Below are 25,894 nucleotides of genomic sequence, written 5' to 3' on the forward strand. Positions count from 1 at the left end.
TATAAACCACAAGCCATTAAAACTAACTAAGCCTTGTATTTTTTCCTACTCTTTGTGAAGCAGTTTGTCTTAATACAATACTCTTCTGTACCCTTTTGTATATCACTTCCTGCTGTCACCATCTTGTTCACTTTCATTCTTGTTTTTCTAGTTTTGCTCAAATGCAATTTTTTGATTGCTTATTCATTATTCATAAAAATGGCACTTGACATTCTTCACCTTCAAAGCTCTTTGCAAGCCTACTGTGTCTGAGCCAAGATCAATGGGATTATTAAAAACATGCTTTGCTGATGTGGTTCTGATTAATTTGCTTAGTTTTCATTGCATTTTTGGCTAATAGCATGGCTGGTTGCAGATAGATTTATCCTGAAAGTGCATCTATTGGAATAGTAGCATATATCTACATTATAAACATGGGAGAGAAACTGAATTTTTTCAGCTCCCTTGCAGTTAAGTGTGTGTGTTGAATGCCACGTCTTGCAGGGCTTAGTTATACAGAAACATTATAGGTGGTCATCATTATAGTACTGGGTATAGAAAGGAGAAGGAAATGGTTCACATCCTGAAAAGCAACATGGTGTAAGGATATATATTATATGTGGTGTTTTTGTCAGGGCCCTGGGGGCACCACTGGGCTTTACTAGCCCTGACGAGGCTTCCCACAGCCCAGGACCCAATTGCAGTCCCCCAGGGCTGTCAGCTCCTGCCCTAGCAGTGCTGCGGTGAGGCTCTGCATAGCCCTGCCCATCCTGGCCATGGGCCCTGAGGAGCCAGGCCCACCTGCAGCCCCACATCCCAGCCTAGCTTCAGTTGGAGGTGCCCAGTTCCCAAGGCTGGGGCCATGCCTGCCTTGTGCTGCCCCTGGAGAGCCCCCTACTGCTGATTCCCAGCCCAGAGGGACAGCCCTTAGGGCACATTAACAGTTTTCTTTTGGTCTCCCCTTCCCTTATTAACTTTCCTCTAAGCAATTATTATCCAAATTTAGCAAAGCTGCATTTTTCACTGGAGACTTCTTGCCAAGACTTTGGCAATGAAACCATTATGGAATAAATGACTGTGGTGATAACTTTCTTTTGTAAAGTGTTTGGTTTCCACCATTCTTTCATACATGTCTCATCAGTGGGGCTACAGTGCAGGGGTCTGTCAAAATAAATATTATTTCAGAAACTATGAGCTCCAGAAAGTAGATATTTATTAAATGAAAGGATGTAGGGTCACTTCAGAAATACTAAGAAAGGTTAAAGAGAGAGAGTCTGATTTTTGACCGTCTTCATAAAGGAACAGTAGCACCACATTACTCATTTTATCATTGACAGCAATATTTGTTTTCAGTGGGTAACAATTGTGCAGTGTGTTGTGGTCAACTTCCAGTGTTCCCCGCCATGTTCTCAGTGTTGGTGCTGAGATTTGATTCAGGTCTGAATGGAATCTAGTAACTGTGTGACACAGCTCAAGAAGCCACAGTAACAACTTCACCATGTCCAAAAAGGCGCTTCAGTTGCAGCTCAACAGACCAAAGCTACGTGACCTGGTGGGCTAAAAGCAAGTACTAGTCTTGTCCAAAACTTCTCCGGCATAGCATGGGTACCAGTAACCATGTGCTTTGAGCAGCGACTGTTGGAGTGGTGTAACATGTTGTTGCTGGTTGTCCGACTGGAAACGCAGCACAAAGAATCACAGAATAATTCACACTGACTATTTCTCGGCCCTCAAAGGTGCCCGAGGAGTAAGGGAAACACTAGGAGTAAGAACCTGGCTGGCATTTGGGTTGTTTGGACCTGTGACTACAGACTTCCGCAGCACGCTTTGGACTGCATAGTATATTGATGTTTGCTTTGATAGCTTGCTAGTACTTGAGCTGCCTTTGAGTTGCAACAAGGCACTGGGACATTATTCATGATGAATTACTAGTCCAGGTTTGGTTCTATGAACTGTGTGGATCACTGCATGTCTGCAATGCATACATCTGGGGAGCACAGTCCTCTTCCCATGCATAGTTTCCACCTCATCAGGCTGGCTGAGAAGTCTTTCAAGGGCCCTTTTTGAAGTGTTCCTACGTACTGCCAACATTTTCTATCTGAGTTGAGTCCCATTCATAACTCCTCTTCCAGTGCCTGTTTCATATATAGAAATAAATATTACATTGTATATATTATGCTGTGTAGGACCCTTTTCCAGAATTCTTTTGTTTGTGTCTGATGCATACTGGAATTGTCTTTAAAGACAAAGTCTGGAGATCTAGTGACTCAGAGGCATAGCTTTTCTTACTTGCTGGTTTTATCAAATACAATTGATTTGTAACAGCAGATGCTGCAGCTACATCAGCAAGGCATCTATCTAGAAACTGATGAAAGCAATGCAGTGTTCATAAAAATGAAATTACTGCCTGTCCTGGGTTCAGCTGTAACAGTTATTTTTTTCCTTCTTAGTAACTAGTGCAGTGCTGTGTTTTGGCTTTAGTCTAAGAACAACACTGATAACACACCGATGTTTTTAGTTATTGCTAAGTAATGCTTACCCGACCAAGGACTTTTCAGTCTCATGCTGTGCCAGTGAGGAGGGGCATGGGAAGCCGGGAGGAAGCAGAGACAGGACACCTGACCCAAACTAGCCAAAGGGATATTCCATACCACAGCATGTCATGCCCAGTATATAAACTGGGGGGAGTTATTGGGAAGGCCCAGATCACTGCTTGGGTTGGTCTGGGTATCAGTTGGCAGGTGGTGAGCAATTGTATTGTGCATCACTTGCGTTTATTGTTTTCCTTTACCCCTTTTAGTTTTATATTCTCTCCCCTTGTTATTTCCCTTATCATTATTATTGGTGGTAGCAGTAACTAAGGTATAATAAAAAGTTTTGTATTATACCTTAGTTATTGGATTGTTCTTATCTCAACCCATGAGATTTACATTCTTTCGATTCTCCTCCCCATCCCGCCCAGAATCGGTAGGACAAGGGGGGAGTGAGCGAGTGGCTGCGTGGTTCTGAGTTACCAGCTGGGCTTAAACCAAGACACTGACCTTCTAAACTTGCATATCATAGCAGCCTGTTTACCAATGAGCACTGAGAGCATGTGGTGCCAGGGCCATGTGCATCATCAATATCCCCACGAGGTATGCATTTCTGTTGTCTTAGCAGACAATAAAACTAGACAGAGCAGTTGGGCATTAAGTGACAGTCCTTTCTGGAGTTTTTTAGAAGTCAACTAAGATGGTTGTATGCATTTTCTATCTTTTCCTGAAACATTAAAATATATACTTAATGCAGATAAAGAAATTGTGTTCTTGCATGCATGTTAGGCTGAAGTGAGGGAGGGATGGAAACAAATGAATTGGTAACAATGATGAAATTTGTAAATTTTTAGTTCTGCGGTCCAGGAGGGACCAGGATTTAGTTGTCCTGGCTGACAACAGATAAGAGCATTCCAGAGCATGAAGAGAGCAGAAGGAGACTTTTGTAACAGAAACTAGCTGACAGCACCTAAAAACATGTTCTTATCAGATTATCTAAAAATAGATTTCTTATTTACTATAAATATGCAGCTTTATATTTGCCTGTATACACATGCATGCAGCTCTGAATAATGAGGACACTGCACAGATTTCTGAATGTGGGAGTTGGGCCCCTATTGAAATGTTTCTCTAACATTATGAGGCCTTGAGAGGATTCTTCTGGCTGATACTCCTTCTTGGGTATACATAAATGGAGTGATACTGAGAAAATGGTTGTTCCTGCACTCTGCAGATGCATAAGCCTTACAACAAAGAGTCCCTGCAGATTTTACTCCCTATAGGAGGAATAAAGAATGCTACTTCTGTAGGAGGGATATTGGAATATTTATCAGGTTGGTGTGTGTGTCAAGGAAGGGCTTTCTATCCTAATTGCCTTCCAGTAATCTGACTTTCAAATGCTCTTCCTTTGGATTTTTATCTACATGTTTTCTTCTTCCTTATGCTGACTGAAAGGTCCCTTGTTCCCAGGGTGAGCTAATACTGCTCCTAAATCAGTCAGTTGATACAGAGGAATAAGACTGCAGAGAAACAGAGTGGTAGCATGTTTCATTCTTTTGAGAGTAAGGCAGGAGGGATTACAGGGGGAGGAATTAGGTGATTGAAATAAAAACTTGGGAAAATAGGATGTCTTGCTGAAAGCTGAAACTCTGTTCGTGGGATTACTCCCAGAAAGGCAAATGAGAATGCAGCAGACAAACACTGAGCTCAATATCTGGAATGGAAGAATGGGAGAAGGGTTTGGCAAGAGGTCAGGGAGACGTTGACTTGGCAGCGGGAAGGTATGTAGAAGTGGCTGTGACCTGGGTAGTACCATTGAGTGAGCAGGGTGAAGGCAAACAGAGTTAGTCTGAACCAGAAAACATCCTGAAGGATTTTTCTTGCAGAGGTATTAGAAAGAATTGCACAAAACTTCTGTGAAGCAAATTAAATAGCATGGGCTAGGAAGAAAGTGTTTTACATTAGAGCAATATAGATAGTAGTCAGGAAGAATTTGGGATGACTCTGCAGCTAAATAGTTGTGAATAATTTGGTAGTAAGTGCATAAACATGATCAGCTAATATCTCTGACTCTTGCTCTGCCAACAGCAGGAAATTATTCCTTAAAAGAGGGTGAAAAAGAAAAACAAGACTGTAACTTGGGGGTGTACAGTCAGGCAGGGACTATGTGTAGAAAATTACAAAAGCTGTTTAAATGACAAGGGAGGATTAACTTGTGCATCTTGCGTGAGTTGGATTCACCGAGTAATGTATCAGGCTAGCTCCTGTTCCAGACCTAGATGTCTTATGTAAAAGCAGTTATCAGTTAACTGATGTGAAAATTATGCTTTTAAAGTGAGGAGCTTGTGCCTTCTCTGTAGGCCTTGGAAAGCAACCTGGGTGGTTTAATATCCCTGCTATGGTGAAATTCTCCATTTCTAGGCTTTTCCTCCCCTCCATTTACTAGCTGGGTGACAATCAGGTAACAGTTTACATGAGGATGCATGAGGGGCAACAGAAAAGAATGGAAACAGAGCACAAACAGGGAAACATAGAAGATGGGAACATGGGATGCAGTGTGCAAGTCAAAAGGGGCTGTGTGAAAATACAGTATGGATTAGGACCCAGGCCCAGGGGTTGGTTATGTAGATCTAGTGGGATACTTTGCGCATTGAAGGGAATTAGACTACATATCAATACTTTTTTTACCTTTTGTTTCTTTGCCTGCCTACTCTTCACTACCCCAAAACATTCAAGTGTCCAAGTGCTATGCATTACCTTCTCGGTTTTATAATGTATGTAAACTGCTGCGCAGCAAACCCTCTTTTCAGAGCATCACTCTCTGTGTAACCCTGCATTTACCTTCTTTTCCCAAGTTGCATTAATCCTGTTGCATCTTGCAATTATTCTTTTTTCTCAGAATATTGCAATTTTTTTCTGCTAAACCCCTATGTCCTGCTATATGTGGATCCCATCAGCTGCAGTGGGCCCTTTTTTCCAGAAAATATGATATTTCATGTGCTGCTAAAACAATGTTATTTTGGTTGATTTCATTGCACTTCTAACTTCTTGTTTCTACTATAATTTCTTTTAATGCCAGTATGCATTCATATTTTCTAAACACAAAATTAATTAAAGCTGTAGCTAATGGTGATGCAGACCTTGACCTCATCACTGGATACAGTTGGATAGAGAGAAAAAAGTCCATGTATTGAATTTTGTTGCAGTAAAAAGTGTGTTCCTGGTGTTTCTTTACTGCTTCCTTTACTTTTCTTAAGTATCTATCTTGGAGCCAAGGATTTGGGAGTAAGTGGCTCCATTGATCTGGTGTGAAGTGGCAGTGTTCGTAGTCCCTGAAGTATTACATTTGCCTTTGCTGCCTTGCTGAGAGGGAGATGTTATCCTTGTTCAGGTGGTTATTCAAAGTGCTGAGATTCTATGAATAGACAAACCGTAACAGTTTCAGGGAGATTAAAAAGCTGGGTGTGCTATATGGCTTCAGGAAGCCAATACTCTTGAAATATTTGAGGCTTGACGTTTCTGATGTAGTATTCTCTGCCACTTTTCATACAAGGAATACAGCCCAGCAAGAGAACAATTGGGAGCTCTGGTTCATTTTTATTGTTTTCTTCCTGTTTGCTATGTCTGTGGGGTTTTATTTATAGGGCCACCGGATGAAACAGCAGATTGATGTCTGGGGGAACTGGGGTGAATGGGGCAAGTGCAGTCGGAGCTGTGGTGGTGGAGTCAGCTTCCGGCAACGGCGCTGCTATTCCCAAAGGTGAGGGCTGACTTCCTTTTGCTTTCTTTAAATATGTTTTTTCTGAGCTCCTGCAATTATGTACCTATACATATCCAGAACAAAATGACCTAGTGTTTGATTCCAGGGGGAATTCAGGAGAATAAGTCACCTGAGTCCACTTGTAGGTATCCTCAGCTTCAGTCGCATCGTTGTTGTTTTGAGTAGTGCTCTCTTCAACACATCCTTGCTTTGGCTCCTGTGCTAGAGCACAGTGGTTTCTGCATGAGATCTGAGGCTGTGGAATTGGGGGATTGGTATGGCAGCAGCTGTTCAATCAGGTCTAGCATGGCAAGCCTGGGGGAGAGGGAGAAAGGTCCAGAGCAGTAGGTTTCTCTCCCGAGAGCCAATGACTGTGCCAAGGTTTTCTTAGGGCTACGATTCCCAGGAAACTAAATTGTCCCAGAAGAAATGTAAGAGTAGGGTTGGCTCAAGCAGCATTAACACTGTGCCACCTCATTTGCAGCTGGGTTAGATGCAGTGAGGATGATGACTGGGACTGCACCTGTTGAGAATAATGGAACTTGGAGATGCCGTTGTGGATAAAAACAAAGAAAAGGGAAAAAAAAACCAAGCAAAAAACCCCAACAACCCAGACTCTTAATAATATCCTGAAAAGAAAAGCCTCTTTATGTTTAGAGAAATGAGAGTGGGATTTTTGTAGAAGAATCCAGAAAAGCACTGCTTCTTCCCACCCAGCATAAAGAAAGGTCTCTTTTGAAGGCTGCTTGTTATGGTATACACCTGCCAAAATCCCTGCAGGCCTGCCTCTCCATTTTGGGAGATGTTAGACATTGGTTGACCTTTCAGATCAATTTCCTCTGCATCTGTAACTCTCCATAATTCTCAGCTGAAATAATCATTGAATAGTTAGGCCTGGAAAAGACCTAAAAATCATCTAGTTCCAAACCCCTGCCATGGGTGGGGACACCTCACACTAGACCATGTCACCCAAGACTCTACCCAACCTGGCCTTGAACACTGCCAGGGACGGAGCATTTATCACTTCTTTGGGCAACCTGTTCCAATGCCTCACCACCCTCGCAGTAAAGAACTTCTTCCTTATATCTAACCTGAACTTCCCCTGTTTAAGTTTAAACCCATTTTAATTTGACTGGAATGAGTGTTGCACACTTTCCATCAGCATGTTTACCTCTTTCTATCAATGTGTCTAGTCTGCACGTAAACAGCACATTAGATGATGCGCATACCTAACCTAAACTGGCCACTACCCTCCTGCTGCTCATGGATTCTGTTGCTCTGGTTCTGGTATGGACACCTTGACTGGTGGACAAAGGACTAAAAGCTCTGTTTCCATTATTTACTTGAAACATTATCCTGAAGAGCTATACTGCAATTGTTCATGGTGTGTGTCTCATTCATGCCAAAACCCAAGCCATAGCAGAAAATTGCACTAGGAGATGCTGGCTTGCTCGAGTGGAAAAGTAGCGCATTTTATTTGTTTTGCTCTTTCAGAAAACTGTGTGAGGGTGATATGCTTGGTGTGAAGGTGATTACTAATGTCTGCCATTAAATGATTTTTTCTGTGTCTATTCTTCAGAGACCTTCATGTTGGTTTTCTGTCTTTCAGGACAGAAGGTCCTTCCAGTTGTGTTGGACCAGCTCGAAGTTATAGGTCATGCAACATTCAGGTACAGTGTTCTACTTGTCCTCTTTTTTGTGTTTGTTTGCCTGTTGGTCCTTTTCCTCAGACAAACATCACTCTTGTTCAGAAGTAATGTGTCATTATTAGTTTCTGTTTCTCTGGCATCACTGGTAAATGCAGTTCATCAACAGTACCCTTCAAAAGCATATTGAATTTATGCCCCTGCTCTTATATGGGAGCAATAACAAAATAACTTTTCTTGTTGTACATTTAATTTTTCCCCTTTTTATGATTTTATCTTTTAATGATACGAATATTTTCTCTCCAAACAGAGCTGCCCGGAAGGCTCCCAGGATTTCCGGGCAGAGCAGTGCGCAGAGTTCGATGGGACAGAATTCCAAGGAAAGAAATACAAGTGGCTTCCATATTATGGAGGTAATGATAAACATGTAGGGTTACACTTCTTCCTTAACTATCAACAGTATGTTTTGAGGTGACTGTAATGTTTTTGACTGTAATATCCTTATTGCCAGGGGGCCAGGGAGTTGCATAGAAAAAATCTTTTTGCCAGCAGCAAAAGATTCCTCTTGCAGACACTGGAAGCACAGGCCAAGAGAGCTCCTGCTGCAGGATTACACAGTTGTCTCTTGTAACAGCCATTCTTTCAGAAACTCAAGAAGGCTGTAACTGGTTGCAGATAAGTCCTAAAGTGTCAGAGAAGCAGAAGCTCTGCTATATTTTTCAGTCTTGGGAAAGAATATTAGCAGGGCACAGGACAATCAAGTGCATATAGTTAATGAGTGCTTCAGGAATATGACATCTCTTTCAATTGGCCCATGATTTCTTGAGGAACCAGCTCAGAAGGCAGGTGTAGGAACCAGAGGTCCTTGTTCTGAGCTTTGATATGTTGTTGTTCATAGTTGTTTAAAAAATCATGAGGGATTTTGAGATGGATTTTGTTTGTTGGCTGTAAAGATAACAACTCCCTTGTGTTCTGTAGCAGCACATGTTCTCATTCCTGAAAGCCTTGTGCTTTAAAGGAGCTTAAGAACAGTCCTGCTAAGGAATACAACAGAGTATCCACCTGGCCCGATGTCCCCCCTCCACCACTGGCCAGTCAAGGTGACCAAGGAAATGGCTGTATACACTGGGGCTCTACCAGGGCATTTTTCCAGCCCCCAGCAGTCTGTGACCCAGAAATTTGTTCAAAATCTGCTTCTTAATATGAGTTCTGTTTCTGCTCCTGTGATCTAAAACCAAGCTCCTGATGCATTAGCCATACTATATAACGTTTGTTTTCTTCTCTCCTATAGCACCTAATAAGTGTGAGTTAAACTGTATTCCCAAGGGAGAGAACTTCTACTACAGGCACAAGGAAGCAGTGGTAGATGGGACTACCTGTGAACCTGGCAAGCGGGATATTTGTGTAGAGGGAGTTTGCCAGGTTAGTCATCTTGTTGCTTCCTTCCTTTACTATTGGGTCTGTCAGTCTTTTTGTTTCTTCCCTTTGTTCTACTCGGCCTTTCATAATAGCATCAGAAAAGGAGAATCATTCCATTACCAAGGTTCTGAGGAGCATGTGGACAGCATTTATCTATCTGTCTCTGAATGTGAAGTAGAAGATGCCAAGTCTGTCCTCTCTCTGACAACTCCTTCCCTGCCTTATCCTGACTTCTAAGACTCCCTAGATTCAGGCTTTCTCATTAGATCAGTCCAGCATTTGGCCATTTTTTCTTTCCTCTGTCATTACTGTTTATTCACATCAATGTTCCTGTGCTCTGCAGGCTGTTGGCTGTGATAACATGCTGGAATCTGCCAAGAAGGAAGACAAGTGCCTGCAGTGTGGAGGAGATGGCAGCACCTGCTATGGTGTGAAGGGCACTTTTGATGTGCCCAGCCTCCCCAAAGGTACAGATGCCCTAGGTAGTTTGGGCAGGTGAGAAAGAGAGAGGTAAACCAAAAGTCAACTGCTACCAGGGCTGGTGGGGACGCCTGATCACAGGATCATTGTAGGCAGGCTTAGATGTTCATTTGAAATGTCTGTATAGCATGTAGCTCTTTAGCTGCTTTAGCATCAGAATATGTACTGGCGGCCTTATCCTGGGAATCACTTCCTTAGCCTCCATACAGATTGAAGCACTTGCCATGCTGCTGGTGTCTTTCCCTGATCAGTCTCCAGCAGGTGCTATAAATGTGCCATATGAACATAGCTATATACTGCCTTCATAAGGCTGTCTCCCTCGCCAGTGTCTTGATAGCCCCACCAGGATTAGTGCAAGGCTAGAAAAGAGACTGTATCTTCTGCATTTAGCCAATTTGGAAAAGTGTCAATATAACAACTACAGTTGTGGTCAAATCTCTCTGTGTTGAGCTCCTGAAATTCCAATTGAATTTCCAAACTGAAATTCCAAAAATTATAAAATCTGAAAAATGGACTTTGCACTGACCCCTGTGCTTACTTTTCTGAGGTGTAATTAGAACTTTTTACACATGGGCTGACTTGTGGATACTCTAGGGTGAAGCTATTTAGAATGCTGATGAAGTGACAGCTGAAAAGCTTCAAGCCTCCACCGTAAAGCTCATTCAGTCATTCAGGCACCAATGAAACAGTGAGCATCTTTGGCACAGAAGAGTGACTGTGTGGCATCCACAGATACTGAATAATGCCCTTCTGGTTCTTTTCAGGTTACAATCAAATCTTCATAATCCCTGTGGGAGCCACAAGCATCCGAATTAAGGAGGTTAAGCCCAGCAGAAACTTCCTTGGTGAGACTGATGTCAGAACTTGCGTTTCAGGCCATTTGTATTCCAGCCATTGCGTTAAAATAAGGAGTCTAGTTGATATGACAAAATTTGACTATGAGTTCTGCTGTTTGCTTGGTGATTGTAAATCCTAAAACCTGCTGCCATCCATAAGTTTGGAATGAGCTTCTTTTCCCCATACATATCTTTTGGGTATTTCTCTGTACAATCTCAAACTCTGGTCATGCTGCAGAGTGCAAAAAGGAGGTAGAAACATCCTCACCTAGCTTTCTGGGCAGGGCTGAGAAAATTCCAGTGGAGAAAGCAAATACTATTCTGCTTTCTGGCTCTTCCATTGCCCAGTGCTTTGGACTAATCTGGCTGGTGATATTCTCCTTTGTACAAAACTTGATGCAGCACCAAAGGCTTTGTTTTCTGAACAGAATGTCTGATGAACAGGATAGAGGTGTCGAGGCAGTGGGGTGTGAATCCCATGTCTTAACAGCAAACACGACAGAGGCTGACATAGGCTGTGCCTCAATGACTAACAGCAGGGAAACCAGAGACAGGGCTGGAATGTGCTGGAGACGTTTGGCTGTGCAGCAAAAAAAGTGTTTGGTCTGCAGTAAAGCTGGCAAGAACCACTGTGTGAATGTGGAGCAGCTTGTGGCACAAGAGACTTACAGGAGATGCATAGTTGCAAGATGATGGTCACCTTATTGCTACACCTGTGACAGTGTTGCGTGGAAACAGGAGCACCCCTGTGGAGTTCTTATGGTCCTATTTTGATGTGTGAACTTTTGCTGTGTTGGTAGATGCTACCACATTAGGTGGTCACCACTCTTAAAGGGTTGCAGTACTGGTGTGAAGGAGCTGGAGTTCAAATAGCAGAGCTGAGAGCTCTGTGGATTGCCAGTAGCCTGGAAGTCTAGAGCAGGCTCTGTCTCATGGCACCTGGAGCCAAGTGTCAGGTTATAGGGATGTTAATTTGCTGCCTTTTCTTCTCTGGCATGTGGGTTTGTGCAGCTGTCAAGAACGTGCGAGGGGAGTATTACCTGAATGGGCACTGGACAATCGACTTCAGCCGAGCGCTGCAGGTAGCTAGCACGGTTGTGCACTATGACCATGGCTCGGAGGGTGACCTGGCCCCAGAGCTCCTCCATGCCCAGGGTCCCACCACGGAACCCCTCATCATTGAGGTAAGCAGCTGTGCTTGCCCCTCCAAGCACTCTTGCTCTCTGGCTTTGCATAGCAGCCCTTGCTTTGTACAGTGGGAGTACATTGGTGGGGACCACATAGGACTGGAGACTGGAGAGGTGATGGAGCCCCCAGGAATCTTACAAGGCTGTAGGCCCCCAAGGTATAGAACAAGGTAGTTTTCTCACAGAAATAGCGGTATTTTCTGCGCTGATTCTGTTGCCCAGAAAGGCTTAATGGTGTCTTCCTGCCTAGTCTCTTGGGTTCTGACTTCAAGGGAAGTGGGTCAGCACCAAATGGTATTGGAACAGGGACAGGCTTTAGGGCACTGCTTGTTGTGTTCTTTAGGCTAGGAAAGGACACTTACTGTTACAGGTGCAGCTGGATCTTCTAATGCTGAGAGGATTTAATGCACCCTTCTCTAATAAATAATGCTCTCTAGAGTATCCTAAAAGGCAAAAATTAAATACAGCATAAAGAATAAGTGCTTCTGGAGTGGGAGGGGTGCAGGTCAGCTTGACCCCTCAGGCATGCATGAGAAATGCTGTGATGGGGAAAGTGCTGCTGCTGTTATTTCCATGACTTTCTCCCATGCTCTTGCAGCTCATCAGCCAGGAGCCAAACCCAGGGGTACAGTATGAGTACTACCTGCCTGTACAAGGACAGGCCTCGGGCTACAGCTGGAGCTACGGTTCCTGGAGTGAGTGCAGCTCTGAATGCGGAGGAGGTAAGGGAACAGGACCTGGTCCCTGGAGGTGGCTGCCACACTGAAGACGGTGTGCTGCCCTCTGCAGCTGCTTCCCAGCAGTCTGTCTCCTGCTGGCAGACAGCACAGGTATCTGCAGGTGGCAGATAAGATTTGGTCAAGGGAGGGTCACACATGGAGTCATGACAAGACTGTGTCCCATGCCTTGTCCTGTCTTATTTTCCATGCCCTAGTCAATAGACTTGTTTCTAGGATCTGTTTTTGTTTGGTTCAGTTTTCTTCGGTTCTTTATGTCCTTCTCAGGCTTTTTCAACTGCTTGAGATATCTTCTCCAAACCGACCTGGCCTACATAACTGAATCACGTCATTACCCTCTTCCATTAATAAAGTTATGGATTTTAAGCAAAAAAAAACCTAACAAAAACCTCAAAACCAAACAAACAAAGCAACGAACAAAAACCAAACCCAAAACAAAAACACAACACCAAACCAAAAAACCCCAGTAAAACAACAAAACTCTCCAGCTGACTCATAAATAGAATTCCTATCAGCCTCTTCTGGTCTTACGTGCTGATGGACATTTCGATAGTTTTTGCCATATCATGGCTGTAGGTGCTGATCTTTTCTTTGGCTAGGCACTCTCATCTTGTAGGAAGCATGAAGAGTTGCAAGTTTTTCTCCTGTATCCAGTCTTCACAAGAGTGACCTGAGTCTGACAAGGAGGCTCCTAGCTCTGCTGCTGTATACTGCACACATCATGCAGGGTTTCTTGTTGAACAGTATATGGGTATGGTGCTTCCCTTGTGACTATAAATCCATAAAATAACAGGAAAATGCTCCTCAGCTACACAGAACTATTCTGTCTCTCTTGCCCTTCCAGAGGACTCCTGGAGGGAGTTGGGGAGGCATCATTCGTACGTATAGTGACAGACTAAGAACTCCATGGGACTCTCATTCCTGGTTGGCTGGGGCAGTTGTGGATTCTACACTACATTAGAAACTTGTCTTGCCACACCAGCGCATTGCAAAGCTGGTTCTGGGTGGCCTGTGTCGATCAGGGTACTCTCTTGCTTCTCCTTTAGGTTTCCAAACCCGCTTGGTGTTTTGTACCATAGACAATGAAATTTATCCAGACTATATGTGCAGGAATAAACCACAACCAGACAATAACCGGACATGTGGCCATCAGACTTGTCCCCAGACAAAACGGTAAGATTTCCTTTCTTCTTCTGGACTCTGACTTCTTCCTGAGGTGCTTTTGAAACCAAGAAATAGAATTACCCTCTCACTTCTCCTGCCCTCCAATGTGGTTCTTTCTAAGGAAATGTTTCACTTCTTAGAGAATCATAGAAAATACCACAGAATCAGAGAAAGCCCAAGACAAAGGCTGGTGGTGATAACACTGTGATGAGCACTTAACACTTTCCTTCTGTATGCACAAGGAAAGGGCTTAATACACCCTATGTTCATTTTATGGACCAGTTAAATTTGCTTTCCAGAGTATGATTGTGGAAGACTGTCTTCTAGCCCATGTAGGAGACAAGAAACAGATTCTCTAGTTTTGTTCTCTTCAACTGGAGCCTGCAAAAAGTGTAGGAGGTCAGAGCTGGTGTCATTTTATGTCATTTCTGCATTTCCAGTGTCCTTGCTCTTAGAAAGGGATGAATCCCGGAAATTTTTAATCCACCAGCATTTTCAAACCCTTTTGCCCAGCCTTTTCCACCCTTGTTGATATAGCTTTACGGTTGGCTTCACTTGGCTCTCACATGGGCATCCAGAGCTCTGACCAGCTGTATCTGGTGGGTGCAGTGGAAGCCTGTGAGTGCTCTTGTGGGTGAGGGGGCACTTGGAAACCTGTGAGCATTTCTGAATACATGTCAGCCTGTAGGTACTTGTTTTAAGTTCTTTAAATCCTTTGTTCTGTGTATAAAGGACTTCTTACATCTATCTGCCGCAACCCTGGAGTCACAGTGGAGCACGGAGCTCTCAAATGAAGAGGTAACAAGGAGAAGGAGGTTACAGAGAGCACAGGAAGGCAGCTGCTCTCTTCTGCTCTCCACCTAGCTGCCCAGCAAAGTTGGGCGAGCTTTCCTCTTTGGCACTGGTGGTAGCAGTAGGTGGTGCTTTGCTTTTGATTCTTCGCAATGAAAATGATGGTGGAGGGTGCTGGCTGACAGCTTTGCTTAGATGTTTGTGTGTGCTCCTGGTAACTCGATTCTTATGGGACTCAGAAGGGGACAGTTTCTTTATAGTTTTTGGATGCTTATCCTGATAACTATTGGGCTTGGGTTTTTTTCTGGAATCCCAGTAAAGTGGTGAAGGGATGTTCTGAAAAATTTTTAAGTTATCAAGATAAATATAAGAACAGAAAGGAAAAGAGAACATGATGAATTGAGCAATTGAAACATTGGCCAGGATGCCAGCATGCCATAGCAAAGACATCAGTTTCTTAAAAGCTCTTCTTTCTTTGGCATGGGCCCTATAGCAAACAGAAAAGTGCCTATAAACTGTGAGGAGTACAAGGACGTGACAGATTCAATACTTATGTACAATGAGGTATGATAAGTAAAAAAGATCAAAAGAAAACAGTTGTTTCCCACCAAGATGCTAATAGTGTGGGACTTGCAATTCTTTGCCCTCTGATGAGGGTCCCAGCCTTACAGTCGACCTCATCTCACAAAGGAAATGAAACAATTGTCAGAGAAGATGTCTTGACTTGCAATTGAAAGAAGCTGTAGATGAATGTTCCTAGTTAGTTTCTAAAACTGCACATTTCCTTTACATTACCTCTACAGGAGGTAGAATTCAGTTCAGGGTAGAGGGGGGCATTATTCTCTCTGGAGTTTCTGAAAAATCTTGATCAAAGCATTTGTTTTGAGCCCTGAAACCACACTGCTCTAAGTGGCTTCTACTTGCTGTAGTTTTTCCCTTTCCAATGGGAACATCTTATAGCAATTTTATAGCAAAGGCCATTCACTTTTGGGCTGCTATTTGCATCTTTAGCAATAAAGAAGTGTATCTTAAGGAGATGAACATGGCTGAGTTTGCTGTGGAGTTTCTGGCAGGGAGTGAATGTGAATTGGCTGGCTGAAACTCAGTGGAGGGGTGGTAAGGGCAGACCAGGGAAGCAGCTGAAAAGCTTAGGGAGAAAACATGAACTGCCTTCACTCCATGGCTGGAGCTCACCCAACTGCAAGGGGAGATAGCAGCTGACAAGCACATCACCATGATGCTCCCCTCTGCCATCAGTGCCTTTTGACTGCACAGGAAGCTGGAATTGGGAATGAAACACCATGTTGTCCCTGAATCCAGGCCATGTAAGCTGTGCTCCCAGCTACCTAGGCAGCACTGAGACATGGAAATGGGCAAGGGCAGGGATTTTAGCATCCAAACAGATTTTGTAGACATCCCTCGTTCCATTAGCAAGGGTGTATCATTCCTGCAGCAGCTTCAGCAACCAAACACAGGACAAAATCTATAATGTTTTGGGTGCTTTTTTGTGTGTGCTGCTGTAAGAGAATTTGGCTGATGGGAGGAATAAACCAGCTTTCTATTGGCTGTCAGGGAAAAGTTCACAAGCACTTCTGAGAGTGTCTGGCATGGTTTGCAGGCACAGTGAGGTCTTGGCTTGATTTTACTGTTTCTGATAGTGGCAGGAGTGTAATGGGTGGTTAGCCTGGTGTGTGTTGCTTTTCTTTTAGCTGATCTGGATTGTTTTCTTTGTTTTTTTCTTTCTTTTTCTTCGATGTTCCATTCCAGTCATGATTTTTTTGCAGACATCAGGATACCAAAAGCCATGGAGAAAAATCTTCCCCATCTGGGAGAGCTCTGCACTTCCAAAGAGACAAGTGTTTTGTACTGGGGATTTGTCTCTGAAGTGAGACTCAGGCTCTGCATTGCCAATTAAGCTGGGTAGCGCTTGGCCAAATGGGAACTTGCCTCTGACTCTGTTCTGCAAAGGGAATTTTTCCCTGTCCGATTACAACAGGGATGTGGCACTGACCTCCCTTGTGCCTCTGAGGGGTTTAGCTGGGCTTACATTTTTGTTTTGCTTGATTCTGTGACCTGCAGGTGGAAAACAGGGGAGTGGGGACCCTGCTCGGCTACTTGTGGTGGGGGCACCCAGACTCGCCCTGTATACTGTGTGGCATTTGATGGTCAGAGCTCCCAAGGGGTGGTGGATAACGCTGAGTGCATGGCCTTTGCACAGCAGCCTCGCAGCAGTCAGCCCTGCAACATGAGGCAATGTGCAACCTGGAGCACGGGGCCCTGGTCAGAGGTGAGTTTGTGTGTGTGTGGAGGTAACTGCCCTTGGCACCTTGGAGGACTTGCCAAAGCTTGGGCATAAAGAGCCAGGCTCCTTTTCTGGGACTGTAAAAAGTGTGTGTCCCTGGATAAGTGGTGTGCAGAGGTATAGGACTTGCCCCTGCAGTCCTCCAGCAGACTTTTCCAGCTGGCTAGCAGCTATGTCCTCCTATAAACACATACATGTTCCTTGAAACTGTGCATGCCCCTACACCTCTTATTGCATGTTCTCTCTTCTCTGGTCAGCCAGTCCTTTCCCCACTCTTATATTTTTATCAGATCCACCAGACATGGCACTGGCTGAGTTTCTGAGTCAGGCCTGGTGAAGGCAGAGGGCAGGCATGAGAGCTGCTGTCCATCAGCTAATAATGTGCAGTAAACTCCCTCCTCCATAAAACAAGAGCTCATGGCTACTGCCTGTGTTGTTTATTTCCATGCATATTGCAGCCTCAGCATTACTAGGCCTGGGCAGCAGTACTGCAATCACAATAGTCGGTAACAAAGATACTCTTGGAAGACTGGTGACCTGCTGTTTGCTGTGTGTCCATGCAGGGCTTCTCCAAACACAGCTGTGTGGTGCATTTTTTGATGCCTTTTGTGCGTTTAGATCTCCAGGAGAGGAAACTGTTCAAACTGTATGTGCTCAGTGCTGCCAGCCAGGCATTCAGGAGGCATCTTATGTTCCAAGGGCTTAGAAAGTAAAGGTAGTCTCTACCCAATCCCTAAAGCACAGGAGAATTTTCCTCTTTTAAAGGAGGATATGCATGCTTGCAACGTTTGACCTAATGATCTTGTGGTGGTACTTTGAGTGGTGCAGCAGCATAAAATGCAACTTTAAGGCATGATATAGACTGTATATCCTAGACTCATATATGTAAATATATACATAGACTGTAAATTCTTTTTTTACCTCCCCCCTGTTGTGAGATGTGAAATGTGAATCCTGAGATGACTTCAGGCTTTTGTAGTAAGAGCGCTGATCAGGGAAGGCACCAAGTGTCATGTTCTTACAAACTGATCTCTAAGTTATTCATACCAGGGTTCTCAAAAGTGACTGTGTTTCATGTACTTTCAGAGATAAAAGGTCACTCTAGTAAATGAGTGCTGGAACTCAGCTGGGAAGCTCATCTAAAGTAATTCAGACTGTCCCCAAGTTAATGCTGTCTGTAAAAGACCTTGGTAATTCATGGAGAAGTAGGCTGGATTCCAGGAAACACCACTGTGAATTTAAGGGGGCATTGAAAATGTCACAAGCCACTTGCTAGTACGGAAGTTGTGTCACAGCTACACACCATAAAAATGGAGCATGAGGTCTTCAGGCAGAAAACATGAGCAATACATGAACCTAATCTTTTTATCTTCCCTTTTATTCTTTACCTTGATCTGATTGTAATCAGGAGTAAATAACATGAGGCTCCAGGTATTTCCTGCCATTTATTATTCTTGATGTATTCTGCAGTATTGATACTTTTTTTTCCAAAATCATTCTCCATGTCTTCTCTGGTACAGATCAAAATAAATATGAGTAGGCCAAAATCATCCAGTGAGCTCCAGATCTCCCAGACCCTATCCACCATGCCTTATTGTCTGTTCTATAGCATAAACAACTACTCTGCTAACTCCCATACAGAAGATGATTTTAATGATGGTTGATTGTTTCAGGCAATCTCAAAATGGTGCTCTGCCCTAACATTAGGGAGCACAGCCTGGAAGTGCAAGTGGAAACCAGGTGCTTCCTTGTAATTGTTTGGCCCCTTTCTGCAGTGCTCAGCTAGCTGTGGGGAAGGGGTGCAGACCCGGACTGTCACCTGCAGAACGCAGCAGGGCTCTCAGGCTCAGGACTTCGCTTGCCTAATGGAGCCAAAGCCATCGGCCACCCAGCCCTGCCTTAAGGAGAACTGCATCCAAGTAATTGGCTGGCACGTTGGAGACTGGGGTCTGGTGAGCATCACACTTCCATGGTTCAGAAATAACTGGTTGTATTGCTGTCTCCTTGCAAACAGGCTTTGATCCATGCAGTCTGCACACTGGCTGAGGCTGAGAGCATGTACTGCTTCCTTACCAGCCCCTTGGCTCACAGTTGTGTTGCAACTGGCACTAGTAATGCTCCAGTTAATCTGCCGCCTGCTTTGTGTGCAGCTGCTACAAAAATAAACCCTTCTGATGGGGGGGATTATAGTTTCAGTGACAGTGGCAAAATGCAGCCAATAAACTGAAACAATAATCCACCCTTGCTGCTGATTCCCAATTCTTTGCTCCATTGCTGTGAACAGCAGAACAGCTCTTTGGCTGACTATGACCAGGCTTCAGGACTGGTCATTGCGCATGGTGATATGGCTTAAGGTACACTTTCATAATAGTTCAGATAAACTGTGCTTCAGATGGATTACTCTTGTCTTTGTGGAGGAAACTGGACTGTGTTTAACCTGGGAAAAGAGCCGCAGGAAGGAGAAAGGGGTAGATCAAAACGCATCAGGTGACTTCCAAACACGCTTTTTCCCTTCTGTGCTAGCCAGACTAGCTTGTTCTGAGTTAGGACATGTTACATGTGGTTCTTCACGAGATATGGGCCAAGTTTTAATAACAGCTAAAGAAGTTGCATACCTTAATCTGATCTTTCTTGGGCCCTGGCTTTCTGATATCAGAAGGGCTCCTGTTGGCATCTGAGTAAGAGAGAGAAATACTCTTCCAACGTTTGTGGAGCTTGCCACCAACAGTTGGCTTACACAGACACCTCATCCTCTCCCCTTCTCTGAGGTGCTGCTCATTTCTCCCCCTTCATCCACAGCTTTCAGTGAGGGGAACTCTAGGTAGCTGCTAACAAGAAAGCCACCAGTTTGCTTTCCTATTGTAAACTGTTGTTCTTGAAAGCATAGTTCAAAACTGACCTTCTCACAGCTGGTGGATCCCCATAGTATTGAGATGCCTTCAGGCCAGGCTGAAACAATTCACTCCAGCTCACTGCCACACAACTGTGTGTAACAGCAGCTCATTCAGATGCTACAGGCTGAGCACAGCTCAGAGCCTAATGCTTCGGGGCTGGGTGCAACATTTGGTAAAATGGTTTAAAGTATGGTTTTCTAATTGTTCAGATGAATCCAGCTGAAACATTGCTTGCTCTGTGTTGGTGGAGGACACTGTGCTCAGCCTGCACCTAATCATGCAGCTGTTCCACCCTTCTGGTCTGTGGGGTTTCTGCATTCAGCCTGTGCTGCCTGCTCACCTGCCTTGTCTCTGTGCCCAAGTGTTCCAAGAGCTGCAATTCAGGCATCCGGACACGCCAAGTGGTTTGCGCTGACGGCGACTCCAAATTCTACAGTCCCGAGACATGCAAAGCCATCCAGCCACAGAAACCAGCCACCCTGCGTAGCTGCAACATGCAGCCCTGCTACCTGCCACAGCGTGAGTGGTACTGCTGCACTCCTCGCTTTTCCTAAGATGCTTTTGTTTAGGAGTATAAATTCCCAGCTCTGCATCAGCTCATGTTCTCAGCTTCCTGCCTGCCTGCCCCCATTCTGTGCATTTATGTTTTGTGCACATAACCAGAGTCCCAGTACCTGTGCTGCTTGAAATGTATGTAAGACAACATTGGTGTGTGTCCATTTTGAATTCAGTATTGTCTGACGGCTCTGTCCCAGTGTGTGCTGCACACTGACCCCAGGAGTCCCAGTCACAAAGGATGGCTACCTGGGCAGGCTCAGTAGCTAAAAATTATAGCCAACTCTCCTCCCTCTGTGGACCAGCTATAAAGGATGCACAACTGCTTAGAAGACTTTGCTTGCCGTCTGTGTCTAGTCTTCATGCCAGAGCTGAAATGCTGACATTTGTCTGCCTGCCCGTTGCAGGTCAATGTCCTGACAATCCAATTGAATCCAATTGCTGCTCAGCAGCTGTTCCAGAAGAAAGAAACATTTTCATCAACTTTAGTCTCCTGTTGATTCCTGAATGCATTTGCAATTATTAGAATATATGGCTGGACTAACTGCACTCATTTTGTGTATGTCTCTCTTTGCAGAGGTCCCCAGTATGCAGGACACTATGGGATATGATGTCACTCGCCAGTCCTTGCTGACACGTTACAACCCAAACAGCCCTGCCACAGGTTTGGAAGAGTTTTGTTAGTTTGGGTTTTTGGTGACGGTGGACCTGAAATAGGCTGTGGTCAGGGGAAGGTTCCCGCTTTTCTTCATTTCACTCATGCTTTTCATGGACTTCTAGAAATTCAAGGAGCCAGGGACAAAGTGTAGATTCTTTTACACAAATAGTGAGCAGTATTTGAATCTGTCCATGCAGAAGACTCTGTATAGTATATATAGATGCCAGGTTCTGGCAGCATGACTTCAGTGCTGGCTGAGAGAAATGCTGCCCAAAGCAGATTGTAGGAATAAGAAAGGATGATATGACGGAACCACAGTAATGTGACAGGTGGTTTCTCATGGAACAGCAGAAAGAATGGTCAGGGCAGTGAGCAAAGTCTGGGGGAAGGGGGGGCGGGCAGAAGGTGCATTCAGGTGAAATTCTGATGCAGAAAAGCCTGCCCTGTAGCCTTGGGCAAGTGAAAAAGAGCAGAGATGAGAAAAACTCAGATTTTTATGCTATTTCCTCAGATGAGGAAAACCAGATTTTTATGCTCACCTGCATGCTGTAAGGAGTTCTCTCCCCAGATCCTGGTCATGAAAGGATGCTCCCTGGGAGCTCCACGATCCATGATACTTCTGGAAATCACCATGTCCCATCCACCAAGGACCGTGGCATCAACTTGTTGCCTGTTCGCTGGGAATCCCAGTCACATTCCTCGGGTTCCCATCACCTCAGCTTCTCTCAGGACCTCACTGCAGGGACTGGCTCTCAGGACTGTCATCAGAGCCCACATGGCTGCTGTCCAGATGGGCGCACTCCAGCCTCAGGCCCTTTGGGCAGAGGTTGCCCCTTCAGCACCTGCCACCGAAACAGGTAACTGAGTAGATATGCCCCAGCAGGGAGGCACGGCCTTTCCTGGGGGTTTGCTGAAACTTACAGCCTGTGCGTGTAAGACTTGAGCTAGGCAAATCAGGTGTTGCTGCAGCCCTTCTGCCTTCTCCCATAGGTATGGATGCTGTCCTGATGGAGTATCGGCTGCCCAGGGTCCTAACAACATGGGATGCCCACAATATTACCGTGACATTCAAGTAAGAGGAAATCAGCCCACTGTGCCCACTCCAACAGTAAGTACAAAAAAATCTTTGTGTTTTAGGAGTCCATCAGATAGGAAGATTCAGATTTTACCCCGGTGGCTCACCTTGTGGGTTTCTGTTGTGCTTCATCTCTGCCAGGAGAGAACCAATGCTCCATGCATGGCACGAAGCCCCTTGGCCAACTTTGCCCTTGTGCAGTCTGGGGCATAAGCCTGTGATCCTCTGTAAGCAGGAGACAGAGTGGGAGATTGGGAGATGTCTGAGAAGTACATGACCATCCTGTGTAGGAGTGATTGAATAATCCTCAGCAAGCAAATTTCTGTCAGACGCAATCTTGCCATCCAATTTCTAGGAGAAAAAATGGGAAAAACATGGCCCCTATTAATTGCTTTTGTCAACTCTGGAGATTAATTGAGGGCAAATTAGGGAGGTGATTCCTCTTATAGCTTGGGGTGTTTGGTGGGGCCAGCTAAAAAAACCTGGCCTGCTGCTGGGCTGGTTAGGTCTGTCTGGCAGAGAAGTGCAGCCCTGGCTCCATGACTGACAGCTATGTTTCCCACCCCTTCCCAGCATGGAAGCCTCTAGGAGGCAAACAAGCAGATAGAGGTTCCTCTAACAGCTGGCCTTCTGCAGCCAACAGCTTGGACACGGTGCCTTGCATGTGCTACTGTCCTCATGTATGCATGATAACTTTTGGCTTTCAATTCCTGTCTCTAAGGCAAGCCAAGCCTTGTCCCAGCAGCACCCCTCAGGCGAGTGCCGCAGTTCCATGTACGGCTGCTGTTTTGACAATATTGCTTCAGCTTCAGGTCCTCAAGGGGAAGGATGTCTCAATAGGCCCAACTACCGTAAGTGATGCTTTGGCTTCTTGGTTTAGAAACATGGGAAGAGTCCTACAGAATCCATGGAAGCTCTGCTCCCTGTAAAATGCAGTAAATTATCTTTTTGAAAAGATATTCTGCCTGGTGGCTGGGGCAGGGAAAGCGCGGAGGGAGTATAGAAAAGCAGCCAGATGATTCAGTTCTGTCAGCCACTGCAGGAATTCTTGTTGTCCTCTGCTGATAATTGCACAGAGTTATGTTTGTGTGATCTCAGTCAACCTGTAGGACTTCTGGGGAGCTGTTTGCCCTTGAGAAGACATGCTGGTGCAGCTTGGAGTTCTCCAAAGTAGTTACTGAGGTTTGAGAGAAGTAGGAATCTAAGGAACCAGGGCTGTGCTCAGCCTTCAGACAGCCCATGGGCAGGGCTGGAATGAGAGATACACCTAAGGATGGAGGTGTTGCTCAGGGCTGCATGGATGCTTTTATCCAGAAGAGTTCAATACAGTTCCTGCTGTACTACAAGGGCACTAGAGCTGCTGGGCAAAAGCATCTCTGGTCCTTTAGTTCCCAGCTCTATCTTCTGCAGGCACATTGCTGCTGCATTGCCTTGCCCTTTTGCAGCAGCACAGAGATTGCTTGGTGGCCAGCCCTGTGAAGCTGCCCTGGAGAAAGGGAAAGCTTTCTGGATCCTCTCTGCTCAGCCACAGCTTGGCAAAGGACCTCTCAGGGCCCTGCATTCAGTGTTTGTCAGCATGTGGCTGTGATACCTGTGACTCAAGAGCCCACGGCTCGGTTTGTGGACACATTGGGCTGTCGTCCTCTTTATATCGGTTTGTGGAGAGGTATTCTGTAATGCGTGAGGCTTCACAACTGGGCCTAATCCGTTTGCTTTGTGGGCTGGAAATGTGCAAACAGTAGCCACGTGCCCCTTGCAGGACAGGAAGCCCCAGAGCCAACCTTGCAGCTGTGGAATTCCCCAGGAAAGGCCATAAAGCATCCATCTAGTATCTAGATTCAGAAATATCTCTGTGACTGGTTCTCTTTCCACCAGTGGCAGAACTGGGGCAGAAAGAAACATGTGAGCAGCTGCCCAATTTCAAAGCAGAGCTGGGTGCCAAACTCAGGTGTCCTATTTTCCCACCTGCCCTCTGCCCACAAGGCCCTTCATCAGGGTAGATGGCTTTAAGCACCTGGACCTTTGTGCTTCATGACCCTCACATCTCCCTGTGTTCTGCTCTTTTTGGTAGCGTATCCTGTAACATGCCTGCTGCCCAGTGCCCATGGCCCGTGCTCAAACTGGACCACTCGCTGGTACTTTGTGGCCGTTGTAGGCAATTGCAACCGGTTTTGGTATGGAGGTTGTCATGGCAATAAGAACAGCTTTGCCTCAGAGGGGGAGTGCATGAGAGTGTGCCACAACTCTGCGGGGGTCAGTCCTCTGGAGCACCAGCCCTCTTCTGGCACAGGAGCCCTGCAACACCAGCACACCAGCTCCGGCTCTAGTACAGGGGATGCTCAGGGTCAGCAGCAGCTACCCCTGAGAGAGTCTGCAAGTCACAGCCAAGAAGGAAGAGCTTCATCCCCCATGCAAGACAGACACAGACAAGACAGTCGGAGAACTGAGGTGCTGCTAAAGTCTTTGCCAAGGACTGGTGTGCTGGAGAGCCAGCGCTGGGGCACCCAGCAAAGCAGACTGGACAGCCTGAGCCTGCAGCATGTGTGGGAAACAGCAGTGCCCGGGCCCTCAGAGAGGCAGAGGAGTAGTGGCCAGCAGGAGCTGCCCCAGGAAGGCAAGCAGTGGCAGAAGGCTTTTGGAGCAGACGTTTCCATCACAGAGGGATTTGGGCACCAGGCGCCCGCAGACGTGTTCCCAGTCCAGGCTCTGCACAGGTGATGATATGTTTATTATCTTTTTTTCCTGTTTTGCCAGCTCTTTGTGAAGCATGATCAGTGCAGCTTCCTCTGGAGTGGACGTGTTGTACCAGCTGGGACCAGCTCACTGGATATACTGTGCAAGGGATTGGCTATACATAGAATCACGGAATTGATTCTATACTTGTGGCTTTTTGATAAATCAAGTTATTCAGGCCCTGGAGATACCTGCTGTCCTTTTCTTTGCACTGGAAGTATGGTGTGTGAAAAGACTGCAAGATCCTGGGGTCTTTGTCTGTGAGGCATTCTTACACTGTAAATGAGAATCCATAGGTTTCTCTTGTTCTGACCAACAAATTTAACTGACTGTCTGACTTCAGAGCTTTTACCTCAGCACTGCATGGAGCAGCAGTGGGTTGTTCTAGGGAAGACTTCTCAAATGTAGAGTTTGGGTCAGGATCCAGACAACATACCCTGAAAATCAGGAGTTTGTAAAGCTGGATCTAAATGTATCTGCACTGGATCTGTGTCTGTCTGCTGAGCTGAACCTAGTTTCTTCAGAAGAGAGGGGTTGTAGGACTCTTCCTGGAGATATTGTAGCATTCGGTCTGTTCAGAGCAGCTTTTGCCATGTAGGCTAGGGCTCCTGTTGCCTGGTGTATCTGCTCTGAGCTGAATAAGTAGCCAGTTCTGCTTTGCCCTGTGGTTGTGATTCATCCAGAGTCACATTAAAGGACTCATAGGAGAGGAGAGCAGCAGTGGTGCCAATGGAATCCCTTTCTCTTTCAGAGCCATCCTGGAAGAAGCCAATCCCTCTCTTGTGACAGTAGCTGTGGGGCAAAACGTCCAGCTGATCTGCCTGGCAGGCATGTCCCCCTTCTCCAGAGTGGAGTGGATGAAGGACAGCCGACCGGTCTCCTCTGACAGGTGATCTCAGCTCCGTTTGTTGGAGAGCAAATGGGCTCCAAATAACTCAGTTCCTCTGGATGGAAGTTTCTGGCACTCCCATCTAAGTCTTTTTTTTACTATTTTTAAAGCCTATTTTTCCTGGGAAGTCTGTTTCCAGGAACAATTTGGAGCTACAGTCATTTTGTATTAAGAAAACCACAGCTAAGAAAAGCCCAGTTACGCATGTCTGTTTGCAGATGATTGATGGGGCTCAACCTCCTGCCTGAAAGGGCAGT

General features: G+C 45.4%; 1 protein-coding gene across 1 annotated transcript in view; it reads left to right on the top strand.

Annotated features, from left to right (window-relative positions):
* The window catches only part of PAPLN (papilin, proteoglycan like sulfated glycoprotein), a 50,430-nt gene that overhangs the window by 14,458 nt on the left and 10,078 nt on the right, over positions 1 to 25,894 (top strand). Inside the window, exons 3-21 of the mRNA XM_030483410.1 lie at positions 6,155 to 6,270; positions 7,880 to 7,940; positions 8,227 to 8,329; positions 9,208 to 9,338; positions 9,679 to 9,802; positions 10,580 to 10,660; positions 11,663 to 11,835; positions 12,437 to 12,560; positions 13,622 to 13,748; positions 14,472 to 14,537; positions 16,611 to 16,818; positions 18,609 to 18,785; positions 20,090 to 20,246; positions 20,860 to 20,946; positions 21,509 to 21,797; positions 21,931 to 22,048; positions 22,737 to 22,866; positions 24,087 to 24,729; positions 25,500 to 25,637. Coding sequence (XP_030339270.1) covers positions 6,155 to 6,270; positions 7,880 to 7,940; positions 8,227 to 8,329; positions 9,208 to 9,338; positions 9,679 to 9,802; positions 10,580 to 10,660; positions 11,663 to 11,835; positions 12,437 to 12,560; positions 13,622 to 13,748; positions 14,472 to 14,537; positions 16,611 to 16,818; positions 18,609 to 18,785; positions 20,090 to 20,246; positions 20,860 to 20,946; positions 21,509 to 21,797; positions 21,931 to 22,048; positions 22,737 to 22,866; positions 24,087 to 24,729; positions 25,500 to 25,637 — 3,053 coding nt within the window. The remainder of the gene's footprint in view (positions 1 to 6,154; positions 6,271 to 7,879; positions 7,941 to 8,226; positions 8,330 to 9,207; positions 9,339 to 9,678; positions 9,803 to 10,579; positions 10,661 to 11,662; positions 11,836 to 12,436; positions 12,561 to 13,621; positions 13,749 to 14,471; positions 14,538 to 16,610; positions 16,819 to 18,608; positions 18,786 to 20,089; positions 20,247 to 20,859; positions 20,947 to 21,508; positions 21,798 to 21,930; positions 22,049 to 22,736; positions 22,867 to 24,086; positions 24,730 to 25,499; positions 25,638 to 25,894) is intronic.

Source organism: Strigops habroptila, chromosome 4, assembly GCF_004027225.2.
Source record: "Strigops habroptila isolate Jane chromosome 4, bStrHab1.2.pri, whole genome shotgun sequence".
NCBI classification, from domain to species: domain Eukaryota; kingdom Metazoa; phylum Chordata; class Aves; order Psittaciformes; family Psittacidae; genus Strigops; species Strigops habroptila.